Below are 14,675 nucleotides of genomic sequence, written 5' to 3' on the forward strand. Positions count from 1 at the left end.
CGCGGGTTTCATTTGCATATCCCCACCCCTTCCTCCCATCTCCCAATCCGGTGCAACGCCCGGCGCAGCTCGACCAATCAGATCACCCGCTGCCCACCTCCTCGCCCCAGCAACAGGCTCCCCCAGTGGGCGTGGCGTCAGGCCCGGCAGCTCATGAATGATGCATGAGCGGGGCGTGGCCTCGGCGGGAGGCCCCGGCGGCCCAGGCGCGGAGGGGGAGACGGTCCCAAGATGGCGGCGCTGCAGGCGGAGTGCGGGTACGGGCTGTCCTGCGGCCGCCTCGGCCGCGGCACCCGCGTCTCCGTGTTCCACGTGAAGCTCACGGAGAGCGCCCTCCGGGCCTTCGAGAGCTACCAGGCCTGTAAGGTACGGGACGGGACGGGGCCGGCGGGCACGGGGGCCGGCGGCCGCCACGAGGCCCCGGCCGGAGCCCGGTGAGGGGAGGCCGAGGCTGTGGCTGTGGGACGGGCGGTGTGAGGCCCTCCCTGTGAGGGGCTCCCGGTGTCCCCTGTGTGAGGAACCGGGGGCGGTCCCGTTGGGGGTGTCCCCTCAGAGGGGCCTCTGTGCCCCCCCCACCCCGGTAGGTGACCGAGGAGGCGTCATGATCCTCCGGTAAGTGCTTAAGGGGAGCGGGAGGTGTCGGTAGCCCCCCCGCGGTAACCGGTGGAGGGACCACATTGTCGTCCCCCCCACCGGGGGGTGATTGAGGGACCCGGGAGCCGAGACCTCGGTGCCCCCCCCCCCCCCCCGTGGCCGGTAGCTGCCGCCGGTCCCCGGTAACTGGATTGAGGGGGGGGGGGGGATCTGTGTCCTCGGTGACCGTGACGTGGGTTCCCAGAACCGGGGGGGGGAGGCAGATGTGACCCCGGGTTCGTGTCCCCCGGTGCTGGCATCCGGCACTGGGGGGTTCCTCTCCCTGCAGCACCCGGTTCTGCCCCCCCCATCGGTCGGTGGCCTCCGTGGGGCTGCATTTGAGAGCCCCAGGTTCTCTTTTCCTCGCCATGGGCCCAAGTGCTTCCTAGCCATGGGAATAGGGGATAATGGCAGCACTCGGCCTCTGGTGCTGGGGGGGGGTATAAAAGTCCCCTTTCTGTGTCCATTCCCTATAGATTCCTCTTTCCTCCTGCTAGGAAGCACTTCTGGCCCTCACCTTGCCGGGGAGCTGGAAGCTGAACCCGTTTGCCATCGGGAGCGTCCTGCCTGCAGCTTCTGTAGGATAACCCATATGTTGTCACAACACTATTTTTAATGTCGGGTGGTGGTTACATCACATCCCCGAATTGGGCAATCTCGGTGTGAGGACGAAGGGAATTGCTGGACCAGGGTTTATCCCCATGGATTTTAATGAGTGTTTATCAGCATTAGGAGAAATCAGCAGCGAGAGGTGTCATGGAGAGACAGGGTTATTGGCTCTTTTCCCCTCTGAAGAAGGAGAAACCCAGCATCCTAAATGCCTTCCTATACGTTCGGAAGCGTTTTCCTTGGAGGGAGGGAGAATAGGAAGACTGCAGGCAGCTGCGTTCCACATTTTGGGAAGTTATTCCCGGTCTGTGTCACACATGAATAGTGTTTATTTGCTAAATGAAGCCTGCTGTGGGGATTGTTTGGTGGCCACCGGCCACTAATGAACTCTGCTTCCTTCACCGCCACCCAAAAGAGAAGTAGTCAAAGGCTACTGGTGATTAACTGGGCAGGAAGGGATAAGGGCAGAGGAGCTCACTTGTTTGTACAGTGAATAACGCAACAATTAGTGGGCTATTAAACACACATGCTCATTCTGCATTTGTTCTATAAACAGTTTCTGCAGCGTGGTGAAGGTCTCTGCTGGCTCTGGAGCCCGATGCCAAGGAGTGACTTTCCAGCTCACCTTGGGAGCGGGTGCTTGGCCAGGCTCTGGGGTAATGCTGGCCTGCAGTAGGTAAATGGAAAAACTTTGCTAAGGCTCCTGGTGCTCGCTTTGGTTCTCAGTGTGGCAGAACTGACGGCAGGGTTGTGTAATGTGTATAATGGCCTGGAATCCAATACTGCTGTTTGTGTTACCTGCAGCCCGACATGTGCAGTCTGACCTGTTCTAGGCACCCGGGCAGCACGGCGATTCCTGCGACAAGGCTCTTGGCCAGGACAGGAGGGGAATGTCTTCAGTTGCTTGAGTTTGTTCTTGGGCTCCGAATCATGTCTGGGGATTACACAATCCAACAGTGATCACCCAGCTGGGCAAGCTGCCACTTGGTTTGAGTGTCCCTGGTGCCAGGGCAGTCGTGTTCCGGGTGTGGAGCTGGGCCATGTGTGCAGCAGGACTGTGGACAACCAGATCTCTGCTGTCTTGAGTCCCTCCAGCTTGGGGCTCTGGCTAAATTGTCCATGGCCTGGTGGGGAAAACAGTCATGGGTCTGTATACTGATGCCCAGCTCTGTGTTTCAGGAAGCTGTAGCATACAGAGATCATGGAGAGGTTCAGGTCCCAGAGCTGCTGGCTCCTTGAGAGGATTTCTTTCTCCAGTAGCTCACTGGCTCCATGGAGGACACCTTAAGATGTCACCTTGCTACCCCTGGAACTGCTTCCATGCAGTTGTGAGACCGGGTGCTGAGCCCCACTGCCGAAGGCTGAGTGGGGCAGAGCGTGGCCCAGGTCAGTCTGTCCCCTGGTGAACAGGCCAGTGGTTCAGCCCACAGCAGCTCCTGCGTCTCTGAGGAATAATTTGATGTTAGCTTGGAGTTTTGTGCGTTCCCTTTGGGGGTGTGTACTGCTCTTCCCACCCCCCATAGAAAAAGCAGGGCATGGCTTTGCCCCGGGGGCAAGAGGCTTCCGGCTCTCCTGCCATCCATGTTGAGGTACAAAGGATCTCCTCGTGCCCCTGCCTTGTTTTCCTCTTTCCTTCGTTATCTTGGACCCTGGCCTCTGCTTGATGATGAGATGTTGTATCTCTCCTCCCCTAAACCACATGGATGCCCCCATCTGTGGCATTCATCCTTTGCTTTTCACACTCTGGGCAAGCAGTGACCTTACCCCAGCATGGCAGCCCTGGGTGTCACTTGGCAGTAGGTGCCTGTGCTCATGCTGTGGGTGCCAATGGCACATGAGCAGTGTTAGGGCTGTTCCTGGAGCCCTTAGCTGGGAATTTCCCAACTTCCACAGGTGTATTTGAGCTCTCTGTGGCATGAGGAGCAATGCAGTGTGGTGTGAGAACAGTGTGCCTGCACTTGCACACCTCTCTCTGGTACCTGGAGCTTACGTGTTGGCCTAAGCAGAGCTGATGGAGGCCAGGCTCAGCCCAGCAGCCCTAGTCCTGGCCTCATGGCAGCCCCATGAATTTAAGAGGATGTGAAAGGGTTGTAGCATCCTTGCTTTGGTTGGTGCATGATGAACGGGGCCTCCTGTGCCTGTTGTACCTCTCTGCCCCTGCTCCGCAGAGTGTTTTGAACTGAAGCCACTGGTTCATTCACTGGTGAACTTTGGTAGATGCACAAATATTTACTGGGGGCTAAGCTGAGATAACCGAAGCACATTGCCCCTGTGCTCTGCTACCTCACTGCATTTTGGAGCCGTGCTCTGATAGATGTGGCTTCACAAGTCACCTTCCCTGTGCTTTCTGTGCTCAAAGCGACCGTGTCAGAAGGGATTTCTCAAGGGCTGGGGTTAAAGTGGCCCCTGGTAGTCACAATGGTTGAAAGAACTTTTTCAGCCTTGGCTTTTAAAGCAGGTTCCCTTCATCTCGCTGTGTTTAAAGCACAAGACACAAAATGAAGGCTCGTGCTGTCATTGCAGGGTCTTTAGGGTCGTGTGCATTCACACTGACTTGGGAATTGAAAGCTGCTTGCAGGTGTCAGGAGGAGAAGAACAATCCGGCTTTCGAATCAGAACTCATTGAATTATCTTGAAGCTTTTTGCATCAGTCCTCCTTTCCTGTAACCTGTTTTTTCCTGTCCCATTAATTCACTGATGCTGTAGTCCGTCAAAATTGAAGCTATTACGACATCGGGAGCATGAGTCGGTGACATGACTGCATGAATCAGAGGAGGCTGCTGGAGAGGAAGCTCTTTGTACACGTACATCTCCTCCCCATCAGCAGAAATGGGACAGGATATGCAGAACACACCGAACTGCTAAACTCCTGCTAAATGGTCTTAATGTTCACCTGAATGTGGTACCTCCCCTGTGAAGGAAGGGGACAAAGAGAGGGTTTAACATTGTGCATGAGGAATGTTTTGGCCTCTGGCAGTTTCCTCTCAGCCCTGTACCATTTGGATCTGCTCAAATTATAGATTCATCTCTAGTTTTCAAATTGCACGGGCAGGAATTGTCTGTAATTTCCAGCTGAAGTGACGTACAGTTGCTATGGGACTCGGTGGCAAATTAGAAACCCATTCTGCTCTTTTCTTTTACACTGGTGGTAGCAGGCTGGAGAAGTGGTTCTAATGGGTGCTGTGCCAAGGGAGCATAGGAGGCTTCTGACAGTATCCCCGGTGCTGTTCTTCAAACCTGATCTGCTGCTTATCAGCAGACTGTAGGCAGCATGAATTGGAGGAGTTGAGTTTGGCCCTGAAGAACTGCTGTGGAGCTGTGCTGGGGCAGCGAGGCTGCACATTAACCCTTCAGGCTCTGTTTGAGGTGAGGTTGTGGTGTTTTGTTAAAGATAGGCAAGTGGGGTCTTCTGGCGCTGCTATCGGTGCCTCCAGCAGCTGGATCCCGGTGATTGTATTCCTTACCAGCAAGACTAAACCCTTGCTCCTCCTTTCTCAGCCTCTTCTAGAGCTGGTTTCTTATTCCACCGCAACAGCAGCAAAGGGAGCAAGGCAAGCTGTTACAGTGCTGGGGTTTGCTGCTGTTGGCAGCGTATCCCACCCAGCACAGGGTGCAGGCACATCCCCTTGGACCGGCTTCTCTCCCAGTGCCCTCTTCCCTGGGCAGCCTGTGCTGCCCTGGCCGTGGGGCGAGGAGCCCCTGGGTGATCCTCCAGCAGCAGGTTTCCTCCTGAGCCTGGTGAAGTGCTCTGGCCTGTTCAGTTGGGTTTTGTCATCGTGCTGCTTGGCAGAGGGATGGTGGCTGTTGAAATAGTTCCCTTGCATGGTGCCGGCTGTTGGGCCAGCAGAAGAGCCTTTATCAGCGGGCAGGGAGGGAGGGGAAGGTCTGTTTGAGAAAGCATTTGAGGTTAGGAATCCAAGGTGTTATCTCCTCGGCAATTTACACATCTCAAACGATTGGAACTCGGCTCTGCCTTCAACTTGTAAGCATGAACTTGTGCAGCGTCTCCAAATCCCTGGGGTTTGTGCATGTTGAAAACGAGAAGGGACAGACTGCCTGCGTCACTCCCGTGCTGATCTGTGCCAGCTAATCCATGGGAGAAGAATACATTTTGGCTGACTTAGTGGTTTTGCTGCTAATGCACAAGAGAATGCATTTGAATGGATGGAGTGGCTGCACGGGTTTAGGTAGGTGTTGAAGGGGCACTGTGTGTCTGAGATCCCGGACCAGATACCCTCATTTGTGAGCACAGTCCTGTAACACACTGGCTTGGTTTGGGGGACAGAGAGAAGTTGAGGGGGGGAAAGTGGTCCTCAGGTCAGCGCTGTAGTGTCAGGAAGGTTGAGATCAAGTTACCTCTGAATAATTAAGGTTAATGCTGTGTCTGGAGGAGCCATTATCTGGAGTGAGCTTCATGCTAATAATAAAGGAAAGCCTGATAACCTGAACGATGCTAATACTTTATACAGGGTGGATACGGAGGAGACAGCCCCAAAACCAGATTCTGCATTCAACGTGCCTTAGCTTGACCTAGATGCATTATCCAAGAAAGGAGCTTGGATTTGCTGATAAGAGTTTTCTATAGTAGCTCATGTGTTGCTTGGAAACATCCCATGCACATAAAGCAACTTTTGCACACCGAGGTAACCCACTCTGGCCTTTTGACTGGGGGCTATGGGTTGTTTTGTTAGGGGGTATTCCCAATAACCTATAAAGCGAGGAGCCTGCTGACCCCCTGAGCAGCTGCTTGCAGGGTGTCTGTCACTGGGAGAGCAGCTTTCTCAACTCCAGTCCTTTGCTGCAGTGAAAAGGCAGCCCAGAAAAAACACTCCAGCGAGCGCTGGGTCTCTCCTTTCTTTACCTTGGACTTGTGCCCCTTCAATTTAAAGAAACAAGCGTTTGCTCAGCTCAGGAAGAGGTCACTGCTTGTGAGCTGGGCTTGACTTTGCTGCCCACCTCCACCCGCCTTGAGGCTTCCCTGCTCTGCTACAGCCTCACAGCACTTAACCCTCTGTGCAGCAGGACTTGGCTTTGCTTATGCAGGAGGGTTTGCTTTAGCCCAAGGCTGGCATGAAAAACCAGGATCTTCTTTCTCAGTCTCTTCAGGCCAGCCACCACCACCAGTTCCTCTTCCTTCTTCCATGCAGAACCTGCAAGCATCCTGGGAGGCCCTGGGCATGGACAGTCATAGGGAGAAGGCTGGAGACAGTGTCCTGAGGGACCATCTGTGTGTAGCACTGTGAGCAGAGGCTTGAGCCCAGTCTAGACCATGGCAGACACAGACTTTCTGCTTTAGGTTGACATCCATGCATGGTGGGGTTTAGCAAGGGACGCTTCCTGAAGGCAGGGAGCTGCTAAACCTTTGTAGTATTTAGATTTCATCAGTACAAACATCCTCTTGACTACTTGGCTGGGGTATGTGGTGACCTGTGGCGTTGAGCTGATAGGCCTGGCTTTGATAAGAGCAACACCTGAGGCCCAGGCAGCTCCGTCCTGCAGCACCAGTGCTGTCAGGAGAGCTGGTGCTAATTGTCATTATTTAGCAAGAGCAAATGTGTTACTTAGAAGCCCAGCAGGATGGAAGAATCCATATCACTATGCCCAAAGGATCCATATTTTCTATAACCGAGGTTGGAAGATGCTAATTTAATCTTCTTTCTTTATTCTTACCCGCTGAGGGCCTGTTTCGTGATGGGCTGCAATCGATACATTATGTGCCAGTTGTGGTTATTTGAATCATATTTCCACATTTCAGTGTCTAGACTTGATGTTTGTGTGAGTTTTTGCTGTACCTTTCCAGCTCCAGCACTGATTTCAGTTGGTTTTGGCTCCTGGTTTCTATGAGAAAATCAAATAGGCTGTTTCTGCCTTTCCCAGTGCCTGAAAAAGAAGGGAGCAAGGGAAGGATCTGAGAGGGGTTTTAAGCTCCTTTGCCACCATTTTGCTCTCTTCTGAGAGGATCTGTGTGTGGATGAGCAGGGTTCTGCTGTTTGGTGATGAGCAAACACAAACCACTGATGGCTGGAGATAAATCTCTGCCTGGTTCTTGCAGTGAGAAGCATCTGCTGGGGAGATGCCTCGATATGGGCAGTCAAGGCCAGCAGCAATGACTAGGCACACCTTTTAGAAATGAACTGCTAATCCACAAAGTAAGAGCATTTGTTGGGTATTGACTTCACTTCAGCCAGCAGCTTTCTTGCCCTCGCCCTGTGGATGTGGCTGTATTCGCAGCGAACAGGAGGCTTGGTCTGTGTTTGTGAGGTCTGAGGTTCTCTGTGATGCTCAGAGAAGCTGATAATGACAAGCACCCAGGTGACGTTAATCTGACTGTGACCAGCAGGTAGGACAGGCTTCCGTAGCATTAACTGCCAGAGGAAGCCCTGGCTTGTGCAGAAAATAGTGCCTAAACCTGAGCTGAGGCTCTTCACTTGGTGCTGGAAACAAAGCTCCTGCTCTATGGCAAAGTGTCTTGTGGATAAATCGGTGAAAGGAAATAATGTTCCCAGCTCATCATTAACTTGCTGCCATGAAATTTAAAAGGTTTACGTGCATCAGAGTAGCAAGAAATCCTGGTGTGCACAGAGCCAGAGCTGCAGCTCAGACTTCTCCATGCGTCCCTGCCTGCGCATCAGCCCTGTGCTCCCATTCCTGCCCGGTGCTGGAGGTGATGCTGTTGCTGGAGCCGTGGTGGCTTCACCTCTGCAGGGAGCTGAGAGTAAGTTCTTCCATTCCTTTTGGATCCAGGGTTCCGAGCCAGGCATGGGCGGAGGAGGGAGGAAGCAGATTTTCCAGCCAGCCTCAGCTTGGGCAAGCAGAAATGGAGCCTTGGGAGCCATGGAAGGGAGTGGGTCGGCTCCTGCTGGGCTCACCTTCCCTGCAGCAGGCTGGGGAGGGAGCAGCCCTTGCTCACAGGGAGAGCATGAGCTCTGCTGGGCCTTTGAAGCTGCTCCCTGCACATCTCACACTGCCCGAGGTGTGTGGCCTTATTTGGTCCCAGCAACTCAGTAACTCCCTGACTCGTGGGGCTTTAACATCGGCCCAGAGCCGAGGCGTCAACTTGTGATTCACAATGAAACTGCTATAAAATGACTGGGAAGAGGTTGGGGCTGGTCAGAGAGTGGAGCAGCTTCTCTCCATGTGTATGTGATGCTGCAGCAGGCCGGGCTGAGCAGGACTTTGCTCTGAACCCAGCGTTCCTATGTCATTACAATAGGTTTTTGCACATGCTGATGGCACCTGTGGGTGCTGAAGCCCCAACTGTGACCTCTGCTGCTGCTCCTCACAGAATTAACAACTTCTGCTCCCATAAATAGTCTCCTAAGCAGCGCGTAGGAGCTCTGCTGCCCAGTTCCTGTTCAGAGGTGCTTTGAGTGCAGCTGGGTTTGATGGGAGCGTGGGGGTCCTGTCCATGGCTCTGCTTCCTCCCCTTCGTTCCAGTCACTCATTCAAAGAGCCTTTAGTGGATGTGTGCTCTCCGTGCTCAGGTAGGGAAGCTGCTGGTGCTTCTCCTCATTGCTGAGGGGGAATCCCAAGCACAGCTCTGCTAAGGACCAGCCTTTTGGTTAATGTCTAGGAACAGATGTTGGATGGGTTTGAAGTGTGCACGTTGACACAGAGCGTGGGGTGGTTCAAACCCCTGGCCACCAGCTTGCGAGAGGCCTGATTCTGAAATGGTTTATGATTTAATGCAGGGTTTTGTCCTTAATGCAGTGCAGTGGTGGTCACTGCATTACAGGCCAGGACACTTTCTGGTTGGGTTTCTTACCATGAAGGAAAACCAGATTCCTTACCTGGGAGGTTTGGTGTTGCAGTGAAAGGTGTTTCCATGGCCTTCCTGCTGGATCTCTGCAGTCTGCACTGGGGATGTAGCTAATGTATGTGTGTATTTTAGCTCCCTCTTACAATTAAGGCCATTTAACTCCATATAAAGCCCTTTTACTTGTCATTAAGACTAAATTTTATGGCCGCTGACTGCGGGAGCAGCACACTTTTATTCTAACCTCAGATGGGCTCAGTTAAGGAAGCAAAGCCTTTTGGCTAATGAGAACTTGCAGGATTGTTATATTTAGACCAAAACCTCTGGTGAGACAATTCAGAGCCAGCCCAGTGGCCACACCACTGCTTTTGCATGTAGGAGTTGGGTTAAGGCCACCACTCACCCTGTCCTGCAAGAGATTCTCTGTCTCCATGGATGGAATCTGTGGGGCCAGGGGGGTCTTTGCACAGCTCTGGGGCCAGGATCATTTCATGGCTTTGCTGTTCTTATTGGCATGTTTGGGATGTTCATCTGTGGGATTTGCTGGGGCTGGAACGTTCCCAGGGGTGTCTGCAGAGGGTATGGAACACGTGAGGTTGGAGAATGCAGTGGGCTTGTCTTGCTCCATGCCTTCAGCTGGATCTGGTTTGCACATCTGCCCTTGGGAACAGGAAAACCCTGGTGTTTGTGGTGACTTTATCCCTCACCCCCCATGATATTGATAGGAAACTTCACTGGTGTCCCTGTTGAATGAACCCCGTTGGGTTGTGTACCCCGAGTCCTGGTCTGGAGCTCCAGGCTTTGCTTGAAGGCCAAAAGAAGCCGTGTCTGAGCATCTCATTTTGGCTTTTGAGGTTGATCTGTCTGGGGGGGGGGGGGGAAGGGTTGGTTGGATTTCTGTGGGATTCCTTTAGGATCCAGGCTCTGCTCCCTTTGGTTTGTCATCACTTCGGTGTGAAGATAGTCTTCAGTAGAGCTGTGACAACCCACTAATTACCCTTCCCTGCGAGTGACAGTAGGATGGAGTTGGGCCCAAGGAGAGAACTGGTCCGGGCTTGTTTTCCTGGGCTCAGCAGTGCGTGTGCTCCGGGATGGTTGAACGGGTTCCTCAATCTCATCTCCAAATTGCTGCTCTCTATGGGATTTTCTTCCTCTTGCAAGAAAAGCAGGGAAGCCGTGTGGCAGATAAGGATCGCAGCGATGCTTCAGCAGCTCCTTTAAGCCATTTTATGAGCACATAAGCAAGTGAATCAGCCCTGGTGCCTTGATATGCCCTAAAATGAATTAGACTTTGGTAAGCACATTCGCTGGGTCACAACTGCTGTGTTTTCCTGACAGGATTGCAGTGGGGAGAATGCTCTTTCCAGTCCAGCCTCGGGGTTGTGTTGTTCATTAACTGATAGTCCCTCCTGTTTACCCTGCCTGATAAGCACGGCACTAAGAGTGGCCAACAGTGGTGATGCCGTCAGAGCTGCCCTTCACAGTGCTCCTCAGGGGCTTTATGGCTTCTTTTACTGACAGGTGGGGGTTTGGAGCTAAAATGCAAACAGGCAGAACATCCCTCTTGGAATCATGGAAACCAGCTCCCCCCCTTGTTCCTAACAGCCTGGAAACGCTGCTCTGGGTCCAAAGGGCATTTCAGAGGGACATGACAGACCAGCAACATGCTGCTGCTTAGTGAGGCTTAAAGCCAGTGCGTGGAGGGATGCTGGAGCAGCAGAGTGGAGCTCTTCTTGCTCACCTGTAATGGGGTTTGAATTCGCTGCTGTTTGACCCCATGTGCGGGTTCCTGGATGAAAATGCTTCCCAAACACATGTTTTCAGTGCTGTCTTCCTGTGCTTCACAACGTGGTTCCCCCCTCGCAGCCTTGGCCTCCATAGCCACCATTCAGTGTGATGCTGAGGAGGGCCAGCAATGCCTTTTACTTCATCACTGCCTTGCTTAAGCCCTCGCCTCCCTCCTCCCCAAGGGGTCACTTGACATTGGACTAAAGCTCTTGAACCTTCAGTTCCTTGCTCTGTTGGTTTGGATGTCTGAGGGCTTCTGCTCTCATCCTGTTCCCAGCACTTCAAGCTCCAGTACTGGAATTGCAGCACCTTCAGCCTCGCCTCGGTCTTTTCGGCTCTTTGACTGTTCTCCAGTTAAAACTAGGTCAGAAACAACTGTCAGCTTCTGATAGTTCACTATTCCTGTTTTATAAGTTGTAACCCGCTGTTGCTGGCTTGAAATGTCTCCTCTTGCTCTGCCTGAGCAGCCTGACGCAGAGCTGGGAAAACTGCTTGGAATAAGATCTTGGCTGTAAAGCACCTGGATGGGTGTGAAGAGGTGAATTGTCTCTTTGTTACACACGATGCCCAAGGTGTCAAAGGGAGAGGCTTTTCCCACAAGCTCCCAGTGTGCATTTGCAGTCAGCCTGTGCACAGGCAGGTTCTAGCTGTGATGAACCAGCTTCTTCCTCCTCCTTAACCTGATGGGTGAAGGGAAAATAGCTCAACAAAGACCTGGAAACGCTCAGATGGGTGAAGGATACAGGCAAGTGGGTGCTGGAGGTCATTGCAGACATGCTGTGTGAGTTCTGGCTGGCTGTACCCCTTCAGCATTGTGGGAAGGCTGTTATCAGAGGGGTGCTTGGTGTTTGAGCTGGGATGCTCCATGGAACCCACCTGGTGTAACTTCTGAGAAGCCTTCCTCCTTTCTTTGAGCAATAATGGAGTCCTTGGGCATCAAAGGGACTTAAACTCAGTGAAGCTTATGGAGACCACTCTGTTCAGTTGTACCCATACCCATTGAGGATGGGAAGAGTCCAGGATCGAGGTGCTGGGTAGCTGGAAGTTCCCTCTCCTTTCGGAGGAAGCACCGAAGCCTTCATCCAAGTGATCTTCTACTGGAGGAATGGCCTTTAAAGCATTCATCTGAGAACACCTGGGATTTGCAGTCTCGAGGCAGAACAGGACCTCTCTTTGGAGGAGTTTCTTGTTGCAAACAGGGCTTCCAAGCAGACCCAAGAAAACAAAGCTGAGGCTTTGCCTGCGCTTTAGAAATCCCAATCTTTACCTTCCTTTTCCCTGCCCTCTCTTTAGCTTCCAGTCTCTGCCAACAGATTTAGCACTACTAAGAAGATACCCAACATTTAACTTCCCCCCTCCAGACAATTCCTTGTAAGTAGCAAACCAACTGATTTCAAAGCTTTGTGCTGAAGTTGCCAGCACAGCATCGTCTTTGTACGAGTGCTTTGGGAACTGGGCTCTCAGCTTGGTTTAGGCTTTCCTGGATTTACCTTCCGTTGCTTTTAGTCTGAGTTCCAGAAGCAAAAATCCCTTCAGGAAAAAGGTGGTAAAACAGCTGTTTGTGTGCAATTGTGCACAGGACCAGAGCCTGAGATAAAGGTAATGGGGTCTGAGGGACAGTTGTGATTCAGGCATGCAGTGCTGACTAATGGTACTCAATAGGTGTGAGGGCTGCTGGCTCTGGAGCAGCCTTTTGGGAGCTCCAGGAACACCAACTGAAACTTCCTGTTCAGAGAGATGAGAGAATCGTGTCCAAACGCTGAGGAGGGAAGGAAACCTCCTGTGTTAGTGCACTGACAATGGGCACAGTGGTTTCTGAGCTGCTAATGCTTCCTAATTGATGAGCAGACTCCGAACAGTTGTACTGGATACTGGGAATGTGAAGGGGTTTTCTTTCTCCAAAACAATCAGCCCCTTTGGAAGTCGTGGGAGTTATTTCCTGACACAGACCCCACCGAGTAGCCCTGCCTTGGTAACAGTGAAACTGATGGGATCAAACTGCACATAATCATCCTTTAAGCGCTCGTGGCAGTCTGGTGTCAGGCACAAAGAGCTGAGCCTTTCTGGTTACTGCTTCTCTTGCTGCATTTAATGAGTGGGTCTCCCTCAGCTCCCTGGAAAAGCAGAGATGAAAACACAGCAGAAGAAAGCAGTGCTGTTCCATTGGGAAACCTGGATTCCCAAATGAGGCTTCTGCATCAGTGCTCAAGATGTGTAACTGTGGTGGATTAATTGGGAGCCGGGGGCCGTGATGCCACAGACCCCACTTTGTCTTCTGGTTCTCACCATACACGCTCCCTTTGACCCCAGCTACAAATCACCTCCCGTTGGGGTGTGGATTTGTGCTGCAGCCACCTGGTACCAATCGCATCGACCTGAGTTGGGAGTCCTGGAAATAGCAGAGATGGGATCCAGTCACCAGCAGGCCATTGGAAAAGAGAGTCCGCAGTGCCCCATCCCTGGCAGTGCTCAAGGCCAGGTTGGACACAGGGGCTTGGAGCACCCTGCTCTAGTGGAAGGTGTCCCTGCCCATGGCAGGGGGGTGGAATGGGATGAGCTTTCAGGTCCCTTCCAATGCAAACCACTCCGGATTTAGAAGTGTGTGGCACTTCAAATGAACTAGGCTATGGCTGTATCTGTCCCCAGAGCTTGTTCTCCTCTTGCAGTGTCTCTCTGCAGTAACCTGTCCCCTAACAGGTGAGCCTTTTGCTGCAGACAGGTAGAACTCTTCCATGTCCTCTGAAGTCACAGGTTTGTTGTCTGCAAAAGCAAAGGTTGTATTTTCTTTGGGGACAGACCATTGTGTCCTTGCAACATCATTTGTGAATGTGTGTGTGTGTGTTCATACTTATCACAGATCAATTCTGTACCCATCTCGGTGCTCAGGAGAGGGAGTTGCTCCATTACTGTATTTGTATTGCCATGGAAATACAGGGATTGCAGGAAGTCATTTGGTGCTTCCTGCTCTTGGGGAAGAATTGGTGCTGCTCTGCTGGAGCCAAGTTCTCCTATGGCCAAACGAGGTCTCCTGCTCTGCAGTGACCTGAGATGCTCTGTATCAAGTGGCAATACCTTAATTATTTCTCCAAGGAATTGAGCCTCCTTTTAATTCTCTTCCTGAAAGGCATCTTCGTGGCTTCCCTTCCAGTGGAAAACTACTGTGCCTCGTGCTGGCCTGATGATGGGAGCAACGTGTGGCTTGCCCAGGGAGCTTTCAGCCTATGCAGCAAGTTGGAGCTCCCTCCCCAAAGCCACCTTCATGGGACAGGTGCTGGGAAAGCCAGGATCTGCAAACTCCCATCCTTTAGTTCTGCGCTTGGGAAGCTAAAGACTCCTTTGAAGCATGGCTGGAATGTTGGACTTGATGTTAGCAAGGTGAAACAAGCAAATGTCACTGGGCTGGAGCCTGAAACTTCAGCTGCCCTTGATGGCAGATACGATGGGGGTGAGCTCTGCCTGGGTTGTTCAGTGCCGGGGAGGCTTTCAAAGGTGAGACCCATCAGGGAGCTTCAGACCTGGGACAAGGGAAGAAGGATGGGTTTGAGGAGCTGGGTGGTTTATGCCCAACCCTCAGGTCAGCCTCTGCTCCCCTGAGTGCTGGGGAGCCCATTTGTTCCCATAGGTGCTATTTCTCTCTCCCTTCCCCTAGTTCCTTACAGAAAGCTCCTTGGCCTGTGTCCCAAGTGCTGGGCAGGAAGGGTTCCTCCTTGCCTTGTGTCACTGCCTGGGGCTCGGGTCTTGCAATTTAAGTTTCCAAAAGAGTCCTACAGTGAAGAAACCGATGGACAAATGCATTGAGTTTTACTCAGGAGGCTCTTTTGAGCCTGGATTAGCCAAGCTCAGGTGGTCCAGGCATGCATGAGAGAACGGGTTCCATGGGCAGCTCAGC

At 52.5% G+C, this 14,675-nt stretch overlaps 1 protein-coding gene across 1 annotated transcript in view; it reads left to right on the top strand.

Moving 5' to 3' along the window:
- The first annotated feature begins 201 nt into the window (after positions 1 to 201).
- Positions 202 to 14,675, top strand: part of ELL (elongation factor for RNA polymerase II) — a 46,744-nt gene continuing 32,270 nt past the window's right edge. The window contains exon 1 of the mRNA XM_005139620.3: positions 202 to 366. Within this exon, the coding sequence (XP_005139677.1) occupies positions 232 to 366 (135 nt within the window). The 5' untranslated portion in view covers positions 202 to 231. The remainder of the gene's footprint in view (positions 367 to 14,675) is intronic.

The sequence above is a fragment of the Melopsittacus undulatus genome, chromosome 19 (genome assembly GCF_012275295.1).
Source record: "Melopsittacus undulatus isolate bMelUnd1 chromosome 19, bMelUnd1.mat.Z, whole genome shotgun sequence".
NCBI classification, from domain to species: domain Eukaryota; kingdom Metazoa; phylum Chordata; class Aves; order Psittaciformes; family Psittaculidae; genus Melopsittacus; species Melopsittacus undulatus.